General features: G+C 33.8%; 1 protein-coding gene across 1 annotated transcript in view; it reads right to left on the reverse strand.

The window, feature by feature from the left end:
- RNGTT (RNA guanylyltransferase and 5'-phosphatase) overlaps positions 1-21,460 on the reverse strand; it is a 215,108-nt gene that overhangs the window by 27,948 nt on the left and 165,700 nt on the right. Inside the window, exon 14 of the mRNA XM_004673684.2 lies at positions 17,686-17,752. Within this exon, the coding sequence (XP_004673741.1) occupies positions 17,686-17,752 (67 nt within the window). The remainder of the gene's footprint in view (positions 1-17,685; positions 17,753-21,460) is intronic.

Here is a 21,460-nt window from a genome sequence, read left to right on the forward strand (position 1 = left end):
AGAGAGAGAGAGAGAGAGAGAGAGAGAGAGAGAGAGAGAGAGAACCAACTATTCACCTAACTGATCACTTCCTTTGTGACTCCAACTTCAACTACCCAGTCCACACAGTTCTTCCTGTTGTGTATTAACTTTATAAAAAGAGATTTCTTCCATCTCACCAATTAGACTGTAAAAATTAATAGCAGATAAAATGTATTATTAATCTTTAAATCCTTAGTCTTTGCCAAATGCCTTGTACATATCAACATAATTGATTTTTGTTTTTGACAAGCATTTGAGTTTTAAGATAATGGAATATACAACATGTACAGTGTAGGGATTGTAAGCATTAAAGAGGAATGGAAATTTGGGAAAACCAGGATATGATAGTGAAAAAGGATTTATATTTGGACAACAGAAAGCTGTTGTTGGTGATAATTTAAAAATGAAAAAAAGCAAATTCCCAAAGGGCAAATTTATGAAAAGTTCTAAGGCCATACACTGGAGGATAAATTAAGTAGCTAGCGAGTACCAAAGTACCAAGATGCGGAAACTAGAGATTAAGGAGGAGTAGAAGGTTTGAGAAGGAAAGATATTAGATATTTAGAAGTGCTAATTCTGTAATCAGAGCAGATCGGAGACCTGGTCTCAAGTGAGGTAAATCTATTAAGAACACTTGAAATTCAAATAAATAGACTGTCTTTGTCCTTCCAAACTTTAATTTTTTTCCAATAATGGCAAAATCATCATCAGATTTACAATTTTACTATTATGGATAGAATGACTCCTATGAAAGTCTGGGGATATAAATCTTTCAGTAGATGTAATAACGAGGAATAGTTCGTCACAACAGTAAGTTACTATCACCAACATAATTTCTATCTTTTCCTTATGTGGCACCATTCCATTCTAGAAATTTCCCCTTTGAGACATTTAATGGTCTGTATCATGTGGATTTTGCTTTATTTCATTCATCCTTTTGCTAAACCAAAATCTTCCCAAGAACATCTCCTTGCTTTTGCATCATCCAATTACCCTTGTGCTATGCAACCAACCTACTCATCCTGAAACTTGAAAAAAAAAAACAAAACATCTGTTCCTTCTGCTTGCAATTCTGCTATAATTCTTTTTGCAGCTAAAATCAGCCCTGAGTCATCAAAATGCCTCCAAAATACACTGATCTTGAAAAACATTAAAATGTTTTAATACCAGTTATGATCACAAAACACACTCAACTTTGAGCCAGAAAATGAGAAAATCTTTTTTTTTGCTGTTGTTGTTGGATCTACCAAACCACAATGCCTGCTTTAAAAAAAAAAAAATCCTGTAAATAAGATATTAATTTTTTTGTGTGTGACCTAATAGGAACACTCAAATTTCACAGGCTAGCTCCATCCTAAAGTAGATTTCTAGAGCCTGTTTCAAAGTAAAAACTAATAGTTTTACCCAAATCTCTTGAATATCAAGAAAAGGTAAAACTAAAAGTATTTAATACAAAAGAAAAACAAGAAAACACGGTAGTTTAAGGGAAAATATGTGATACAATAGGTTTCAAATTAGATGCTTTGGAAACAGAAAATACTTCTTAACTCTATTAAGTGATACTGTAATTAGAAGTCTTTTAATATCTCAGGGATTCACAAATGTTCCCAACACATGAACACCGTTCTTGTTGTTAGTAACTAGTGAACATAAATAAACACTCAATAATTAAATAAGCAGCAAAGGTGAGATTAAATTTGAGTTCTTTATAGTTTCACCTTTTTATGTGAATGAACCAAATTACTATCTTGATTCTTATAGTGGAACCACATTCGTTTGGTCAAGTTATTGAGTCCAGACATGTATTTACTGGTATTTTTTTTATATCATTATCATACAAGCTAATTTTGGCCTAATGTATAAGCAAAACTCAGGACTGCAGAAATTATAATTATATACTGTATATGACAATAATGCTACATAAATAATACCTAATCAGTTCAAAATAGTACACACTAAAATAACACTCCAACAGGAAGCAATATAATTTAACTGTACACACAAGTGTAACCTTGGGTTGTTACTCAAGTCTTCTGTTCTCCTGACCTATAAAAACGGAAATGCTCCAAGTATCTACATGTCATAGGCCGGGAAACAGAACAGTGTATGGCACAAAGTGCTCAATAAGTGATGGTTAAACATTTTTTTGGCCTCCCTGGTGGCGCAGCGGGTTAGAGCACAGCACTAAGAAGCTAAACCCACTTCAGCATGAATTCGATCCCCCTCCCGCATGTGATCCACATGGCGTAGCAGACCTGCCCACTGCTCCTCTCAGCAGTGTACTTCGTAGATCTGCCTGTTCTGCTCCCCACTCTGTCTCTGGTGAATCCTCTCATCAACCCTATACCTGTGGCCTGTATGCACAAATAATTTTTTTTTTTAAGTTTTTTGTTGTTTTTTTTTTGCTTGATACCAGTGCAAACTATTCATACTTCTGGTTTAGCAAATAAATTCTATTTTCCCTTTTCATATTAGAAGGTTATCCAATTCTAAGAAGAAAAGATGAGATTTCCAGAAGATACTAACATCTAGTTATATAGTAAAAAATCATTATTATACATTAAATTTAAATATTTTTATGGTATTTGCTTTACAATGTCTCAGTCTACCATGGCCCTACTTCCAAAAAACTTGGTACAAAATGAACTTTACGCTACATATCTGCCTTTTATAAATAACTAAGACTTAGAAAATAAAATTTGATTCTAAATTACTATAATCTATTGAGAAGAAATTCTGGTGTATGTGTGTATACACACACCCATACATATATGTATATATGCATACATGTGTATACACATACACACATGTATTGTATATATACACATCTGTATGTGTGTACATAATGTTTACTGCTAATCCAGGGTTAAAACTTAAAAACTTAATTAAAAGTACTTTAATACTAGAAACTACACATTACTTGAGCAAAGGAATGACGAACTATTTCCTAGGTATTAGAAATGTTATGATGTATTGACACATTTTAGTGAAGCTGAATATCCAAATGATACCTCAATGCTGATTTGTATTTGCAATGTTTTATTTGGAAGTTTCTTCACACCTTAACTTTCTTTGTATTCAGTAGTTTGTTGGTTTCTTGAACTACAAACTTGTCCTTTTTACTTACTGGCAAGCAATTCTGTAGAGAATGAAATTTTGGAATATTTGGAACAAATATTTTTAGTCCACTATTTAGATGTAACTATTTTTAGATGTACTTGACTCTATTTCTTTACTCCTGTCTTAGAAAATCAAAATCCTTCCTACTCATGCCCCACAATACTTATTTATGACAGGATGTCACTGAGCAGTCTGAAATTTCTGAAGGTTGAATTTTAATATTTCTAATTACAAATTTTGGCAATTTACATGGATTTGCAACATCTAGTCTCAGAGTTCCAGAATCTGTCACAATTTACTTAAAGAGTCAACAAGAAGAACACTAGTCAGTCTGGAGCATTCCTAACCACCTGAATCATGGCCATGGAACACATGAAATGAGTCTTTACTACAGTCTCTGAATTTGGGGAGTTGGGAGTACTTGGTTTTTGAAATTTTATTAGGCAAGAAAACAAGTGAATTCCTTTTTTTTTTTTAAGTTTCTTTTTTTAAATATGCAAAGAACTATCTAGCACTGTTTCTGTGGATTTGGACAAGTCATTCAAAAAAGTTAACTGATGGAAATACTTTAACAGTGCCTATTGAGACTGGTGGTATGCACAGACTTGGCAAGAGTAGAACCCTGGCAGTATTTTCTTGGATGGCTCCAGTAACATCTACTTATGACCCATCTTTCTTTTCTGGATGCAATGAAGCAAAAACTGAGTATTGCTTTGTAACTAACTATTTACTGGAGAAATTATCTTTCTCCTTTCATGGGAACAGAGGTGAAATATATAACTTCTAGATGTCTAATCTAAATATACATCAGAAACATGAATTTAGTAGTAGCCACTTTGGGTCTAATATTTTATATTTATATGTTTACTAGTGCCTCTGAAATTTAAGTCAGAGAACTAGTCCCTTTCAGAAATAAACTACAGTAGGAAAAGAACACCAGATAAGTACCATGTTATTTCCTTTCACCAAAACAGGAGGTTTGCTACATTATAAATACTTGACTATAAATGACACCATTTATTTTTTTGAGAACATTCCAAAATTACAGAAAAGAATTGTTTGTTCTTTTTTGCTCTAAACCACATTTAACAAGAACTTATCTTGATAGGGCTTTTAAAACCAGAATATGCTAAAATAATTTCCAGTATTTTTTTCTATGAAGTTTCTAGCTCAAGAGATTGAAGTCACTGGAATTTCCGGCTAAGAAAAATGCTAACTTCCTTAATTGGAAAATAATTTGAGGACTATATTTAAAATGTTCTCAGAATAATGTATTCATAAAATCTACATTTCAAATAAAGCTACTGATTTTAATAATAATTTCAACCACAAACCTAAATTAGAAAATAAAACTAATTTATATTGCCTCAAAGATAGCCCAACTCAAGATGTAATAGTGATTAGAAAATAAAGTTTTAAGACAGTAAATATGTCTAATATGTCTGTAATTAGAACCAGAGTCTTAAATACTTTGATGAACTTCATGGTAAATAATGGTAAATAAGTTCAAAGCATTCTTCAAAAATAACGTTAACAAGTAATTATTTAGTGCTTTATATCTCAGGCTCTAACCTAAATAGATGCTGAATGAACAAGATATGTATACCCCTATGAGTCTTACTACTGTGTGCATCTAGTTAGTTATCTAGAGCCAAGAACACAAGAATACTGAAATATGTATGGCCATAGCCCCTAAGTGTTACTAAGTTTGGGCAGTAACACTGCCAAGAGAAACTTGTCGAAATAGCAGAAGAACAATTCTGTAATGTACTTTTGGAGCTTTAAGTTGGCAATTACTGTGTGACTTGTTTTTAACTCACTAGTTAGTAAACAACAATGAATGGTTTTTAACATCTGGAAAGTTACCTATGGAGAGAGCCCACCCTGAATGAAGCACTCTGCCAGTGTGAAAGATAGTAAGTTGTCAACAACTTAATAGCTACTGCATGCAAGTAGGGAGACTTACGGCCTTTGTGAGGGTTTGCAGAATTTTTTAAAACTTTCACTTTTTTAAATGTTTTCTATAAAGGGATAATGTTCTTCCTGATTACTATGAGACACTGAAAATCTGTCTCTTAATTATAGCATATTATTTAGCCATTTTTTTTAAATAAATACATCAGCAAGCATTAGAACTGATTCCAGTGCTTTCTCTCAATTTCTCACCTCCATTTCTTTCTAATTTTCCTCACCTAAGGGAGATCTTATATTCTCAAAGTACATAAAATCACTAGGAAAACTGTGTAGGTGTGGAAGGCTCCCTTCTATTCTTGAGAATTAGCATTTTTTTGGGGGGGGGGACAGGAAATAGCTTTACTGGCTCCATAAAACATTTTTAATTATTTAAAATTTATCTTTTCATGTACTTTCCTCCTCCTTCCCAGCAACTATAACAGCTCATCATTTCTTCCCCTCCAAAGCTACCAGAAGGGCTATCAACCCATAAGCAAGTGAGCTAGGCGAGCTTCCTTACTGACATTTCCATAAATGTGGCATTCTCCTGCCAGAAACATATGGCAATGTTGACCCCATTTCCAAGATAGAAGTAAATTTAGTGGACTGAGACCACCACTTAAAAACTGAGTCCAGGGGGTGGAGTGAAGTGCACAGGACTACGGCGATAGCACATGGGTGACTCAGTGATGGGAAACCCATAGGGATTACAATTGAGAAAAAAAAGTACAAAATGATGTAAAAATAAACTATTATAAAAAAAAAAAATTGAGTCCAGGGCCTCCCTGGTAGCACAGGTGTTAAAGACAAAGCAGTATCCTATCACCAGCCACTGGGGCATAAGTTCAATACCAGCCAGGGAGCTGACCCACATGCCACAGCAGACGTCTCCTGTCCCACCCACAGCTCCCCTCAGCAGTGTATTTCAGTAGATTCTCCTGTTCTGCTCTCCACTTTGTCTCTGATGAATCCTCTGACCCCCTCAGCTTGGTCTACATCCCAGTTCTTGTATGAATAGATAAGTAAATTGTAAAAATAAATAAAAAGAGAATCAATAGAAAAGTAAACAGTAGGATGGAAAATACAGCTCTAGCTTCAATTTTTGCTATGTACTTATAAATATATGTATGAATATGTGTAGATTGGAATGCACTTCTTATATTCCCATAGGTCATGGTCAAAAGTTTGGTAGCCACTAACATAGAATAATCAGTCTTAGGGACCAAATCTTTTCCTGAGGAATATGTCAGATATTTTAGAAATTTAAAATATGGATCTTAAATAACTTCATTTAGTAAACCTAAATTAGATTGGTATTAGTGAAACCTAAATTAGATTGGTATTAATCTAAAAAATCAATTATTTTCTAAAAGTTCATCAGTCCGCAAACAAATCATTACCATCACTTTTCTAAGTGTTAAGCTTTTATTACAATAAATACCAAATATTTTTCCTTTAAATTTAATTTATTCTAAAAACTAAAATGATCAGCCATCTCAAAAAAAAATTTAGTAACAATTTGAGTGTGGTAAAGGAAAAATATCCTACTTTATTTTAATAGATAAAATTTATAGGAAATGGTTTGATGAATTTTCAAAAATGGAGATTATTAATGATTTTGCCTATATTGCACAGGCATTGGAATACAAAGACCAATCTTACACACATCCCTAGCTGAAAGAGACTTTTTAAAAATTCAGGCAGAGAAACTTAAGAGTATGACACTTAACTAATGGCACCCTCAGCAGGCAGAGAATAACTTTGCTGTACTGACTATAAAATAACTGCCTCAGAAAAATGGTTGTATGCCTTACTTATACCTGGCTGCTTCATGGAATTCATAGTTAAAATATAGAAGACTTCTTTTTAGCTATTCTGCAGTGTCAAAGTAGAAACTGACTCAGCCTCACAGCCTTTCACACTTCTTGGGCTGTCAGAACTGGAAGAGGCAACTAATACCAAGCCCTGCGGGAGGGACAGCCCTTTGGCGTGGCGTCTTCCACAACCTCTGGGTTGATTAAAAGTGATGCTGACAGGTTTCTGTGCTTCTTGTTTTTAAGGCTCTGGCTGTTAAGTGGAGGCTCCATAACTAAAAACCTTTGAGAATAACATTAAAATGTGAAATGATCCAGAAGACAACACAAAGTAATAGGTATAAAATGTAAACTAATCCTTAAACTTGAAATGTCTACAAAAATATTCTATGAGTAATACACACACACACACACACACACACACAATTAAGATAAGGAATTATGCAAAGATACTGGTATATGGAAATATATCTGTTCTCTCCCCCAAATAAGGGGCTTCTGAAAAATTTGACAGTTTAAAAGCTACAATTAGGAGTTAAGCCAAATTTTAATTTAACTAAAACTTCTAATTTCAAATTTCAAAGGCTGCCATTAATAAGTCATCAATAATAAGCCATATCTTTCATTCAAGAAAACTCTTAAGTTGCCTATGGGCCAGTAAATTTAGGAACTTAATTCCTGATAGTTGTAAGAAATTCAGTGATATACTTGGATGAGGGTAAAATCTGTGTCACTGATAGCACAAAACAATAGAGTATATGTGGCAATTTCTTTTTTACTGTTACAACTCATTATAAAATCATCCATATTTAGTTTATTATATTTTAGATAGTTATATTCTTAAATGAAAGTTATATGTAGAGAGCACTCATATATATGTGTACATATGAATTAAACTTATTTGAAAAAGAATCTACCCAATGACTTACAGGAGATGTTGATAAAACAATGGAATAATTTCCTCTAAAACAAACGAAGCCTAAACTATCAAAAGTATGATGATATACTAATTTGAGACTATGATGAAATCCCATGCTTGTATATATCCATGTCTTTATCTAGGGCTTGGGTAGAAAACAAAACTAAAAGATGGATAATAATGGCTGTATGTGTATATATATGTGTAAGTGAATCTGCATGAATGGCTGTAATGATATGCTAAAAATACAGGTATCTATTATCATGTTAAACAAATTTCTGAATTCATTTAACATTTGCACAATATCTACTTTCCTTTTGTTTTTGATTTTGATTTTTTTTTTAAGATTTATTTATTTGTGCATACAGAACTGGGTACAGGCCAGAGGCTCAGGGGCGGTGAGAGGCTTCACCAGAGACAGAGTGGGGAGCAGAACAGGCAGAGAGATGAAGTATACTGCTGAGGGGAACAGCAGGCGGGTCAGGGGAGGTCTGCCACACCATGTGGTCACCTCCAGGGCAGGCGGGAATCGAACTCATGCAGAAGTGGCTTTAGCTTCTCAGTGCTGTGCTTTAACCCGCTGCGCCACCAGGGAGGGCCTGATTTTGATATTTACTTTATTACAATTTTTTCCCCGATCTCTTATTTGGGTTCTCTACATTTTTCCTAAGGGTGAAACCATCCAGTATTTTTCTTTTTCTTTCTGGCTTATTTCACTGAGCATGATCCCTTCCAGCTCCATCTATGCTGCAAATGGCATGGGTTTACCTTTTTGATTGCTGGAAATATTCCATTGTGTGTGTGTGTGTGTGTGTGTGTGTGTCACATACACACCATATCTCCTTGATCCAGTCATCTATTTTGGGATATTTTAATTATTTCCCTAGCTTACCTATTGTAAACAGTGCTACAACAAACACAGGGGTGCAGGTGTCCTTTCGAATTAATGTTTTTGTGTCCTCTGGGTAGATCTTCATTTTGTGCATTTTTCTAGGAGTATGGAAGCTCCATTTTTAGCAGTTTGAGGAACCCACCCCCACACACAGCTTTCCATAGTGGCTGGACCATTTTACATTCCCACCAGCAATGTAGGAGTATTCCCTTTTTATAAAAATTTATTTTAATTAATTTATTTTTTACATCTTTCTTCATTTTGTGCATTTTTTCATCTCAATTGTAATCCCCATGGACTTCCTACCACTAGTTCACCCATGTGCCATCACCATACTCTCATGCATTCTTCCCATCCCAGTTTTGATCCTATTTCCCTCTCCACCACCATAAAATACCACTTATAGTTGTTTGTTGTTTTTTGTTTTTACTTTATTACAATTACCTTTTCCCCCCAACCCCTTATGCTCCTGCTATGTGTGAAATCATTGGTATTTTTCTTTTTCTTTCTGGCTTATTTCACTAAGCATGATCCTTTCCAGCTCCATCCATGTTGCTGCAAAAGGCATGGATTTATCTCTTTTGATTGCTGAATAATATTCCATTGTGTATACATACCCTATCTTCTTGATCCAGTCATTTATTTTTAGGTATTTGGGTTGACGCCACCTCTTCCATACTGTAAGTAGAGCAGCAATAACCATGGAAGTGCAAGTGTCCTACTAAATCAATGTTTTTGTGTCCTTTGAGTAGATACCTAGGAGTGGATCACATGGAAGATCCATTTTTAGCAGTTTAAGAAAACTCCAAACACCTTTCCATAGTAGTTGTACCAGCTGTGCAGGAGAGCTCCTTTTTCTCCCTATCTTCGTCAACATTTGTTGTTATTAGTTATTTTAATAGGTGCCATTCTCACTGGTGTGAGATGGTATCTCACTGTGGTTTTAATTTGCATTTCCCTTACTACAAGTGATGCTTTTCATATGCCTGTTGGCCATCTGCATTTCTTCAATGGAGAAGTATCTTTTTAGCTGTTCTGCCAATTTTTTGACTGGGTTGTTTAGTTTGCTTTTGGTTGTTTAGTTTATCAGCTCTTTGTGGATCTTTGTAATCGGCCCCTTTTCATAAATGTGTGCAAAACTTTTCTCCCAATCAGTAGCGGTGTCTCTTTGTTTTGATTAGTGACTCTTTTTTTGTAGAAAAGATGCAGTCCAGCTGTTAATCCTTTCCTTCATTCTCTTTGCTTTGGGTGATGTATCTTTAAAATGTTATTGAGGTATATGCCATGTAGTGTTTCACCTATATTTTTTTCTGTACATTTTATGGTTTCAGGTCTTATGTCTAGATCTTTTAATCCATTTTGAATAGCTCTTCGTGCATTGTGTGAGTTTGTAGTCTAACTTCTTTTTTTTTTTTTTTGCATGTAGTAGCCCAGTTTTCCCAGTACCATTTATTGAACAATCTTTGTTTCACTGTATATGCAATGCTCCTTTGTCAAGGATTTGTTGTCCATAAATCTATGGGTTTATTTTTGGGTTTTCTATTCAATTCCCTTGGTCTGTCTGCCCTCAATGTATTACTGAGCAGTTTTGATTATTATGGTTTTGTGGAATAGTTTGAAGTCTGGGAGTATGATACCTCCATTCCCTCCCTTTTTAGTCAGGAGACCTCTGGCTATTTGGGGTGTTTTGCTGTTGTTGTTTGGTTTTTGAGTTTGTGTGTGTGTGGCTCCTTATGAATTCCATTAATACTTGTTCTATTTCTTTAAAGAATATCATTGAAATTTTTATTGTAAAAGCACTGAATCTGTAAATTGCCTTTGGTAGGATGGCGATTTTGATAATGTTAATTCTTCCAATCCATGAGCAGGGGATGTCTTTCCATTTTTGTATCTTCTCTTATTTCTTTTAACAATGTTTTATAATTTTCTTTGTATAAGTCCTTTACCTCTTTTGTTAGGTTTATTCCAAGATACTTGATTTTTTTGCTGGTTTGCTTCAATGATTTTCTTCACTTCTTTGCATATTATTTGCATATAGGAAAATTACTGACTTCTGTGTGTTAATTTTGTATCCCACTATTTTACAAACTGTTTGCTTATTTTTATCAGTTTTCTGTGGAGTTTTGGGGTTCTCTATGTATATTATCATATCATCGTGAACAGTGAAAGTTCAACTTCTTCTATCCCTATTTGTATTCCTCATATGTCTTTCTCTTGTCTTACTGCTCTGGCTAGACCTTCCAGTATTAGAAAACAGCAGTGGTGAGAGTGGACATATTTGTCTTGTTCCACATCTTGTTCTTAATGATGAAATGCTTTCAGCTTTTCAACATTGAGAATGATAGTGGCTATGGGCTTGTCATATATGGCCTTTATTGTGAAAGGTATGTTTCTTTTATCCCAACAATTTCAAGGGCCTTTATCATAAAAGGATGTTTGTTGAACTTGGTCGAATGCTCAGCATCAATTGATAATGATCATATGGTTTTTATTTTTCCTTTTTGCTGATGTGTTGGATTACAGTAATTGATTTTTGGATGTTGAGCCATCCTTGTGTCCCTGGAGTAAATCTCACTTGGCCGTGGTGAATTGTCTTATTGATGCATTTTGGATTCTGTTAGCTAGGATTTCATTAAGAATTTTCGCATCAGTGTTCATTAGAGAGATTAGCCGGTAGATTTCTTTTTTGTGTGTGATGTCTTTGTTCAGTTTTGGTATCAGTGTAATATTAGCTTCATAAAATGTGTTTGGTATTATCCCTTCTTTCTCAATTTTTTGAAAGAGTTTGTGTAGGATAAGCATTAGCTCATTTCTGAACTTTTAATAGAATTCATTTGTAAATCCACATGGTTCTGGGCTTTTGTTTTGGGGGAGAATTTTGATTACTCTTTCAATTTCACTGTTTGCAATGGTCTGCTATAGGTATTCTATTTCTTCTTTATCTAGATTGGATGATTGTAAAGTTGTATGAATTTGTCCATCTCTTCTAGACTGCTGCCCTGTTTGCATATAACTCTTCATAGTAATTGATTTCTGCTGTGTCTGTTATGATATCTCCTCTTTCATCTATGATCCGATTTATTTGTGTTTTCTCAGTTTTTCGAAGAACCAACTTTTGGCTTCATTAATCTTTGAGATTGTTTTCTTCCTTTCCAGTTTGTTTATTTCTGCTTTGATTTCTATCATTTCCTTCCTTCTGCTGGCTTTTGGGGGTTTTTGTTGTTGTTGTTGCTCTTTTTCCAGTTCTTTAAGGTGGAAGATTAAGTTGTTCCTTTGAGTTGCTTGTTTCTTTCTGTGAGCCTGTAATACTATATATTTTCCTTTTATAACTGCTTTTGCTGTGTCCATATGTTCTAGAGAGTTATGTCCTCATTATCTCAAGGTATTTTTTAATTTCTTCTTTGATCTCTTCATTGATCCAATGTTCTTCCAATAGTGTGGGTTTCAATCTCCATGAGACAGGAGGGATCCTTGCCTTCTTTCATGGTTTATTTCTAGTTTGATACTTTCATAGTCAGAGAAGATGGTTGGTATGATTTCAATTTTAGTGTATCTGCTGATGTTTTTCTTGTGACCCAATATACGATTAATCTTGGAAAATGATTCATGTACACTTGAAATGAATGTGTACTCAAGATTTTTTGGGATTCAGTGTTCAACAGATATCTATTAAGCCCATGAGGTTTATGTCCTTGATTAGAACTTTTGTGTCCTTGCTTACTTTCACTCTCAATCTATCCATTGTTGAGAGTAGTGTGCTGAGATTTCCTACTATGTACGGATTTTCAGAGATGATAATAATTGTTCTGTATATGTTGGTGCTCCTTAATTTGGTGAGTATATGTTGAAAAGTGTTATGTCGTCTCGATATACTGTCCCCTTAATCATAATGTAGTGACCGTCAATGTCTCTTTTTCTTTTTTAGTTTGAAGTCTATTTTATCTGATATAACTATAGCTGTTCCTTTTTGTTCCATTTGCTTGAAGGGTTGTTTTCCATCCTTTACTTTCAGTCAAGTTTTATCTTTTATAGTTAAATGTGTTCCCTGGAGACAGCAAAAGGTTAGATTCTGTTTCTTAATCCAGTTGGCAATTCTGTGTCTTTTTATTGATGATTTTTGTTCATTTACATTTAGGGTTAATATTGATACATATTTTCCATTTTGCTTGTATTTTTGTGATTTTATTCTTTGTCTTGTTTCATTCTTCTTATTCATCCCTCTGTTGGTTTTGGCTTTAGGACTTGTAATATTCTTTGGAGTGGGGGCTTAGTTGTAATGAAGTTCTGGAGTTTCTGTTTGCCTGAGAAGGTCCTTATCCTTTCTTCATAAAGGAAGGAAAGCTATGCAGGATAAAATAACCTTTGTTGGCCTTTGTTAAATATGTCCCTCCACTTTCTTCTTGCCCATAGTGTTTCTTTGGAGAAGTCTGATGTCAGCCTGACTGGTTTTCCTTTATATGTCATCTGTTTCCTCCCTCTCGTCAGCGTCGTCATTATTTTTTCCTTGTCTTGGATTCTTGAAAGCTTTCCTATTATGTGTCTTGCTGTATTTTCCCTTTCATTGTGGACGTTTGGTATTCTTCTTGCTTCTTGTATGTCTATTTTCATCTCTTTCTTCATGTTTGGGAAGTCTCTTTGATTATCTCCTTGAATATTTCCTTTGTTCCTATGTCTCTCTCCTCTCCTTCTACAATACCTATATCTCTTATATTTCCTTTCCTCATGGAGTCAGATAGTAAAGTTTTCCTTCATTTTTTTCCCTTTGTACTCCTTTTCCCTTTTCTGTTTGGTCCTTTTATTTCTGCATCTTCAAGGGTACTTGTATATTCTTTCATTTCATCTACTCTCTTTTCGTTGCTTTTTCCAGAGTTCTTTAGCTCCTCCATTAATCTGTTAATTTCCTGCATTTCTTTCATTTCCTTTTCAAGGACTCAATTTAATTCTTTTGATCATTAATTATTTTTCTCATATCATTCTTTTCCTTTCTGTTGTCTTTTAGTTTTTAATCATGGCAATTTTAAAGTCTCTGTTAGACTGAGGAGTTCTTACAGGTTCTGTTAATCCAGCCTGCTACTCTGTGTCTTTTTATTGATGAGTTTAGTCCATTTATATTTAGAGCTAAGATTAATGCTGTATTTCCCATTTTGCTTGCCTGTTTGTGATTTTATTCCTTGTCTTGTTCCATTCTTCTTATTCTTTTCTCTGTTGGTTTTGGCTTTAGGACTTCTTGTAATAGTCTTTGGAGTGGGAGCTCTAGTGGCTGGTTTCCTTTTTATGATGTGTCCTTGGTTGCTTGCATTCTGTCTTCTCCCTGTTTGTTTTCTAATGTGTTCTATACATTGCGACACTGTACTGCTGGTATTGGCAGGTACATCATTGAGGGTGCCCTTTATGGGTTGTCAATAACTGATAATCAGACTGTGTCCAGCACTACTGCACCAAACTCCACAAGGGTGGTGGTGTTGTGGATATGTTGATGGGCACTGTCTCTGTTAGTTGCCTAGCTTTGTATTTCCTCCATTCCAGAGCAATGGCAGGGTCCCTAGCTTTCTGCAGTGGTGCAGGGATTGCACACTTTTAGTAGCAGTGGTTCTTGTCTCTGCCTTGCCAGACAGGACTCAATTCAGATAAAAACTACAAGTTTGGGATCTGCTGAATCCCCACTTTATTCTGTGCACCTTACGGTGCAGGGATTGCTCACTCTTAGACCCTTTTGTTTTTCTTTCTCTCACTCTAATCTTGGTAAAATGGAATTCCTTTTTAGAAATACATTCGTAAAATATCTCTTTAACAAAGAGCCCCTAATACCAAGCCACTCACTGTAGTTCTGATATTTTCTAAAATAACAAGTGAACAATTTCCGTTCTTGATTTATTTTTAAAAACTCAACACCAATATGGTCTTAAGAAAAGAAGTTTCACTTATTAAAGGTTATATCTGGTACTTGTGCTGCACAGCACAGTATCATAACATTCAGCTTAACAGGGAAAAATGAACATAATAGACACTGATATTTCATGTCCATGAGCAGTCAGGTGCAAGGCAAGGAAAGTAAACTTAAATTTCTAATCGAATCTTAAGCATTTAAGTTATGATATTTTTTATTGTTCTACAATTAACTTATAAGTATTCTAATTAGGTCAGGATATTTGCCTAAGATTTTCCCAAAAAAACCACAGCAATTTTGAAATGACCTCAATAATCAATCAGGATAAGAAATTTTTTCACAGTGTGTGAAAGAAAAATTTCTCACAGTAACATCAAAGGAGAAACATACCCTAAATAATAACTTTTTCCTACAGAGCTGATTATCCAGGAATGATAAGCTGACAAAGGAATGACTACTACTGGGCTTGTTAGGAAAGACAGGGATAAAGGAAATGTTACATTAATGAATCAGGTGAGAAATTGAGAATTATGCACATACATATTCTTAAGAGCATGTTTTTGAGGCAACAAGCAACACACACATACAATCAAATTCTACTCTTCGTATAACACATGCAGCTCTCTTTTAGTTAGTTATAATAAAACAAAACAGGATTTCCCAAACCACTAGACAGAAAAATATTGAGCTTTCAAAAATATTCCTGCAGAAAATTATTAGGATTCCTAGCTAGAGAGTTGAATTCAGTAAACATAATAGTGGGGAATGTTTATGAAGGGACTCCTGCCAACCCCACTCACATTCCAGGGATATTAAAAAAGGAAGATGAAAAAAATGTATCTGAATGTTTATCATTAATATAAAAGGTGACAGAAAAGTTCAAAAGGGTCTACAATGTAAGATCCAATAGGTGGACTTTTTGGACTGTTTTAAGTTAAATTAAAGGAGTTATTTGAAGAGATAATAATGCTATGGTTGCTAACATAATTTTTTTATTTAAAACTGTCAATAATGTAGCTGAACCTCCTCAATATTAAATAGCTTATATGTCATATTCAATTTACTTCATTCTCAAAAAATCCTTATTTATTAAAGTACAAAAATATCATAAGTACAAGTGGAAAGAATTTAAATACACACCCTTTAAATGAACAGGAGAACAATAAATCAGTGTCAACAAACAAAAGAAAAATCACAAAGTTAAATCAAAAATGCAAAAACAATCTTTATAGATCTGTCAAAAAACATCAACAAAAATTATAAAAACAAAGAAAAGAGATTATTTCAACGCTGCTTTTTTACTACTGCCTTGAATATTCACATTATTCTACTTACAGGAAAGCCTAGTTGGAATCCAGGATTCAACCCATAACCAATATTACTATGGAAACAATTTTTATTTTAAGATTTATTTATTTATTCTTACAGAACTGGGATACAGGCCAGAGGTGTGATAGGTGAGAATATTCACCAGAGACAGAGTGGGGGGCAGAACAAGCAGTTTATAAAAATACACTGCTGAGGGGAGCAGTGGCCAGGTCAGGAGAGGTCTGCCACGCCATGTGTGTCAGCTCCCTGACGGATGACTGAACTCGTGCTGCAGTGGCTTCAGAGAGCTCCATAATGCGGTGTTTTAACCCTCTGCACCACCAGGGAGAGCCCAATTTTTGACCAACCAACTAAACAAGATCAAGGATGACTGTTCTCATCATTTCTATTTAATACTGGTCTGAAAGTTATAACCACTGTACTAAAACATACAAAAGACTCTTTTGTATGTTTTATGTCTTTATGAATAGACCTCATAAGCATGGATGTGAAAAGAAATCCTAAGAAGCTTACTTTTTAAAGCAACTAAAATAATTGAATATATCAAAATTAGATGATTTTAAGTAAACACAAAAAACTATATATGGGTATGTTTCTATATACTACCAATGAGCAGGTACTGAATATGTGTCTATTTCTATATACTAGCAATGAACAGCTATAATAGTATTAAACTGTATCATGGATTTATTTTAAAATATGCAAGACCAATACACTGAAACAACAAAATATTGCTGGGGGACATAAAAGATCTAAATAAATGGAGAAATATGTGTCTTGTGATTAGAAAGACTCTAACCACAAAGATTGTTAAGATGTCATTTCTCCTCACATTGATTTATAGAGTCAATATGATCCAAAACAAAATTACAGCAGGCCAATTTATAGAAATTGATAAAATGATTCAATTTCATTTGGAAATTTAAAAAACCTAGGTTAGCCCAAAAAAGTTTGAAAAAATAAAATTAAAAAGTTGGAAAACTTATACAACCTGACTCATGGCTTCTTATAAAGTTACAATAATCAAGGTTACTCTGATATACATAGAAGGCTAGGCACACAGATGAACAAAGCAGAACAGAGTCCAGAAATATAACACTGGTATGTACAGCAAAATGGATGAATCTCAAAATGCTAATGCTGAGATAGAGGAGAAACTGTAGAGAAGCAGAGTATGGGGAGACTGTAAGCTGCCTTTTATATAAAATTCTAACAAATGAAAATTAATCAATAATGAAACAAATCATAAAATCAGAGAAGTGGTTGCCTGGAGGTATAAAGGAAAAAAAGGAGGGGCTAATTTTCAAAGAACACTTTTGAAACAAACACACTTATGAGTTTGATTGTGGTGATGGTTTCACAAATATAAACAATATTTACCAAACTGCATATTTTAAATATGTACAGGTTACTGTACATCACATATACCCAAACAACACTCTCAAAATTTTTAATGGCAAAACAGGTAAAACTATAGCATAAATGTGGCTCGAAGCTATACCCTTCTTAACTAATCACAAAATATGCTTTGGTCAAAGTGAGCTTTACTATGGACAAAATGAATATAATTCATTCTTTGAAAAACTGAATTATTTCTCTAGTAGAAATATGCAAAATCAAATGAAATTAATAATTCACATTCATTATATCTTTTATATGTTTTGACATATTTGATTTTGTTCACAGGCTTTTTTTGGTGGACAAGTGAACTATATCTAGGAAAAGTATAATGGGAAATGAACAATCATACCTTGATTTGTGCAAAGGGCCTTTCATAACCTCCAACGTAGAGAAGGCCAACATTCTGCGGAAGTAACCTACCAAAGAAGGGAGAGAAAAGCACTGTTTATAAAATGTTCTTTTATAAATAAAAAGTTGTATAATTATCAATTTTCACATAATGACACTGGAAAAATATCTGTGCAATTACTCTTGTCTTTTGCACTAATAGGCAAGGAAAAAATTCTTACACTTAAAACAATCCTGCCAATAAAAGAACCTCTGATGAGAGCTATTATAGAATAACTCACCATTAGAAAAGGGGTAGCAAGGAGGGAACCAGCAAAGTCAGAACAGGTGGGATTTCAGTAACATCTTAAAAGGTGTGTAAGATAAAGGAAGAAATCTAAAAAGTCCTAAGAATACAAAAGATTTGAGACAAAGGATAGACAAGTATGACCAGAGTAAGATTATTTGGTTGGAGATGAAAATCCCAAGGAAATCTGGAGCAGACCAGGAAGGACATCAAATACCATATACTATAGTTTGCTAGTGGTATGGAGTGATTATTTTTTTAATGTACTTATTTCTTAGAAAAATAATAAATGCATACAAAAACAAAAATCAAATGATAGATAAGACAGAAATAAACAATGGTTACTTTCCCTACATCAGCCCTCCCTATTCTGACCTGAAAGAGGTCTACATCATTCTTGACTGTCTTAAAACATTGCAAATTAAGAAATACCACTCATTAGAAATGTGCTTGCAGCGTACATAGTAATGGAAAACAAATGGCATAATTAAATATTCCTGTTTATCTCTTGTTTTAATCATAAATCTCTTCCTAACGTACAGTTAATTGATGCAACTCCAGTCTTAGCATGGTCATACATAAAGAGCACAAAAAAGAATTTGTCTATACTCCTTATATAAAGCCAATAGGACAACCTATATATCCTCAGAGTCTGGGTAATGAAGGTTAATAGAATTTTAGGGCAGGTAAACAATTATAATTAACTATTTCTAGGATGGCTGTAAATTCTATTGCATCAATCTGAGAATTTATTGAATAATATCTAAAGTAAAGGAAACTAAACTGTAAATCAATCAAACAAGATTCTCAGTGTATCATTATGGTATAATCATGAAAAATTAGAATACAAGAACAGCAAAATAACCATGATTATCAAACCATATCTTTTAAATTCAGTGAGTCAAAGACCCTACTTCAATATTCTAGAATTCATTTATTCATAAGTTAACTTCTCTGAAAGTAGGATATCTCTAATAGTCTCTAGTATCTTATCATCAACAGGGTAACAGCTGGGAGATAGTTTGGTTCTGTGGGAGATTCACTGATTCTGTGAAGTAAGACTAAGAAAGCCTATTCTCAAGACAGCTAAGATTTTAAGAAAAAAGGTAGATATTCAGTCTCCTGAATATCCACCAGCCCTACATCCTTTAAAGGTCTATGAGGTACTTAAAGCCAATAAAAAGAATGTTAATCACTGCTGAACAAAATCCTGAATTAAGCCAGTTTAGCAAAAAGCTGCTTATGTTGTAATAAAGTAGTAAGGCATTGTAGGATATTGCTGAAGGTAATACACAAGAATAAAGGCACTTGTCAATTGAATGCAAAAAAAAAAAGGATAGGAAAAGTCTCAAATCTCAACTGTGAAATGGAGAAATTTCTTAGTCATCATTTGATATGTAAAAAAACAAATCCAACCAACCAAAAAAACTTTAAATCTCTCACAAGTCATTGCTAGTATCAAAAATTTAATGTTAGATATGTATACTGATAAGTCATTTCCTTTATAACAAATGTTCAAAAAGCTTGATAAACTCCATTTTGAAGTAAGAATAGTCACTGTTGATACAAATAGATGTTATCAAAAGAGAATAAAAACTGGCTGACATTTAAAATTCAGTATGCCTCTAATTATCCTGCATATGCATTTCAGGAAGCTTGCCAATATACACTACATCATGTGTCCCCCTTCCTCCATCCACTTATTTAATAAATATCTTTTCCTAAGCAAGAATTTCTTAAATACACTATTTACATTGCATATATATGTATATATATGTAATTGTGTGTATGTATGTATGTATGTATGTAAACTTTACTTCTTTACTGTTTTTTTCTCATTCATGTACCTACTATTCTTTAACACGTTTTACCACCATCATTTCAGTGGATTTAATGTTATCGTAATGTAAAGTTCTGTTGTGTTTATAATAACTACCACTTTGACCACGCAAATTTCCACTTCTAAAAAACAGGACATTTCTTAAAATGTTTTTACTTTTCAAAAATTATTCTAACAAGATAAATGTGTAATTATTTTCAAATAACAGGCACTATTTTATCATGACAGTATACTTGTATATAACATAGCAATCACTCGTTTTAATTCCCCAGAGTAAGGCATTAATTTAGCACCGATAGAAGCATCTATATGTATGTGTTAAAATAGAAACCTTGACTTATTTAGTATCAGCTAATTGTTTTGCCCTTAAGTTATATGGACATTAACATAATCCTTATACAAATGTCAACAATTTCTAAAATAGCGGCTTTTAACTAAATGCTTTACACACTGGTTGCCAAAGAGAACGTTTGGGCAAGGAAGGAAGAAGAAAAGCCCTAACTATACCAGATTCACGTGTAGGAAAATTCAATGTTGTTACCACATAAAATTTCCTGTTCTACATATTCAAAGTAACGTCAATAGTCTTGTAAGACTTTGTCTAAGAACCTGCTAAATTCATCGGAAATTATATATGGAAGAACAAAGCAGTAAGAATATAAAAATTTCCTAAACAACAAAAAAGATTGATTCCATCAGATATTAAGAATATTTATAAAAGCTTCAGCAATACTTATAAAAGCTTCAACAAAAAAAATGTGTTACTGTCAACAAGGACAGGCCAGTAGGCCTGAGAGAACCTAGAAAAAGATCTACACACAAGACACTTGACTTCCAACAAAAGTAACATTACAGCAAGTTGGAGAAAGAACAATCATTCTAGTAAAATAGTGCTAGGATAACTGGCCATCTACACAGATACAAATATATCATGAGGGAACAAATTGAGAAATCTGACTATATTATTTATTACTAATTTCTACTTAGCAAGAGATACTGTAGATCCAAATCTCACTCAAAACTTAAGAAAAACTCTAAGTGTGTTGGGAACCTTAAGTTAAATAAATAACCTCATGCATGTTGGAAGAAAAACAAAGGTGGCTACGTTTCTCTTTAACAATAAGTGAAAAAAATTGTTAGTTCAAATACATGTATATAAATTTTAGCAGGGCAAAAGTAAAGTCAAAGCACTTGACAATGAAAAAGTAACTGCAACATATGACACCAGAAAAGTCACTCTATAAACCTAATACATACACCCACAATCACAGAACTTTTAATAATTGTAGGTAGGGGGGGAAAGCAATAAATCTGTTGGGAAAAAATGGGAAAATGGCATTCACATACAAAAAGAGACATTATAATGTATAAAAATACTCATATTCACTTGTAATTAGAGAAAAGTAAATTAAAATGGCACAGTGACACTAAATCTGACTTATTAAATGTGCAAAAGTGAAAACATATACAACGCATTCTCAGTTCACCAGTCTGTGGAAAACATAGTGTTGTTGGAAAAGTAAACTAGTATTAAGTTTAAATGTACAAAAAAGAGGGCCCTCCCTGGTGGCGAAGCAGGGTAAAGCACAGCACTGAAAATCTAAAGCCGCTTCCGCATGAGTTCAATTCCCGCCTGCCCCGGAGGTGACC

Source organism: Condylura cristata, unplaced genomic scaffold (genome assembly GCF_000260355.1).
Source record: "Condylura cristata isolate star-nosed mole 26May11 unplaced genomic scaffold, ConCri1.0 scaffold00001, whole genome shotgun sequence".
NCBI classification, from domain to species: Eukaryota; Metazoa; Chordata; class Mammalia; order Eulipotyphla; family Talpidae; genus Condylura; species Condylura cristata.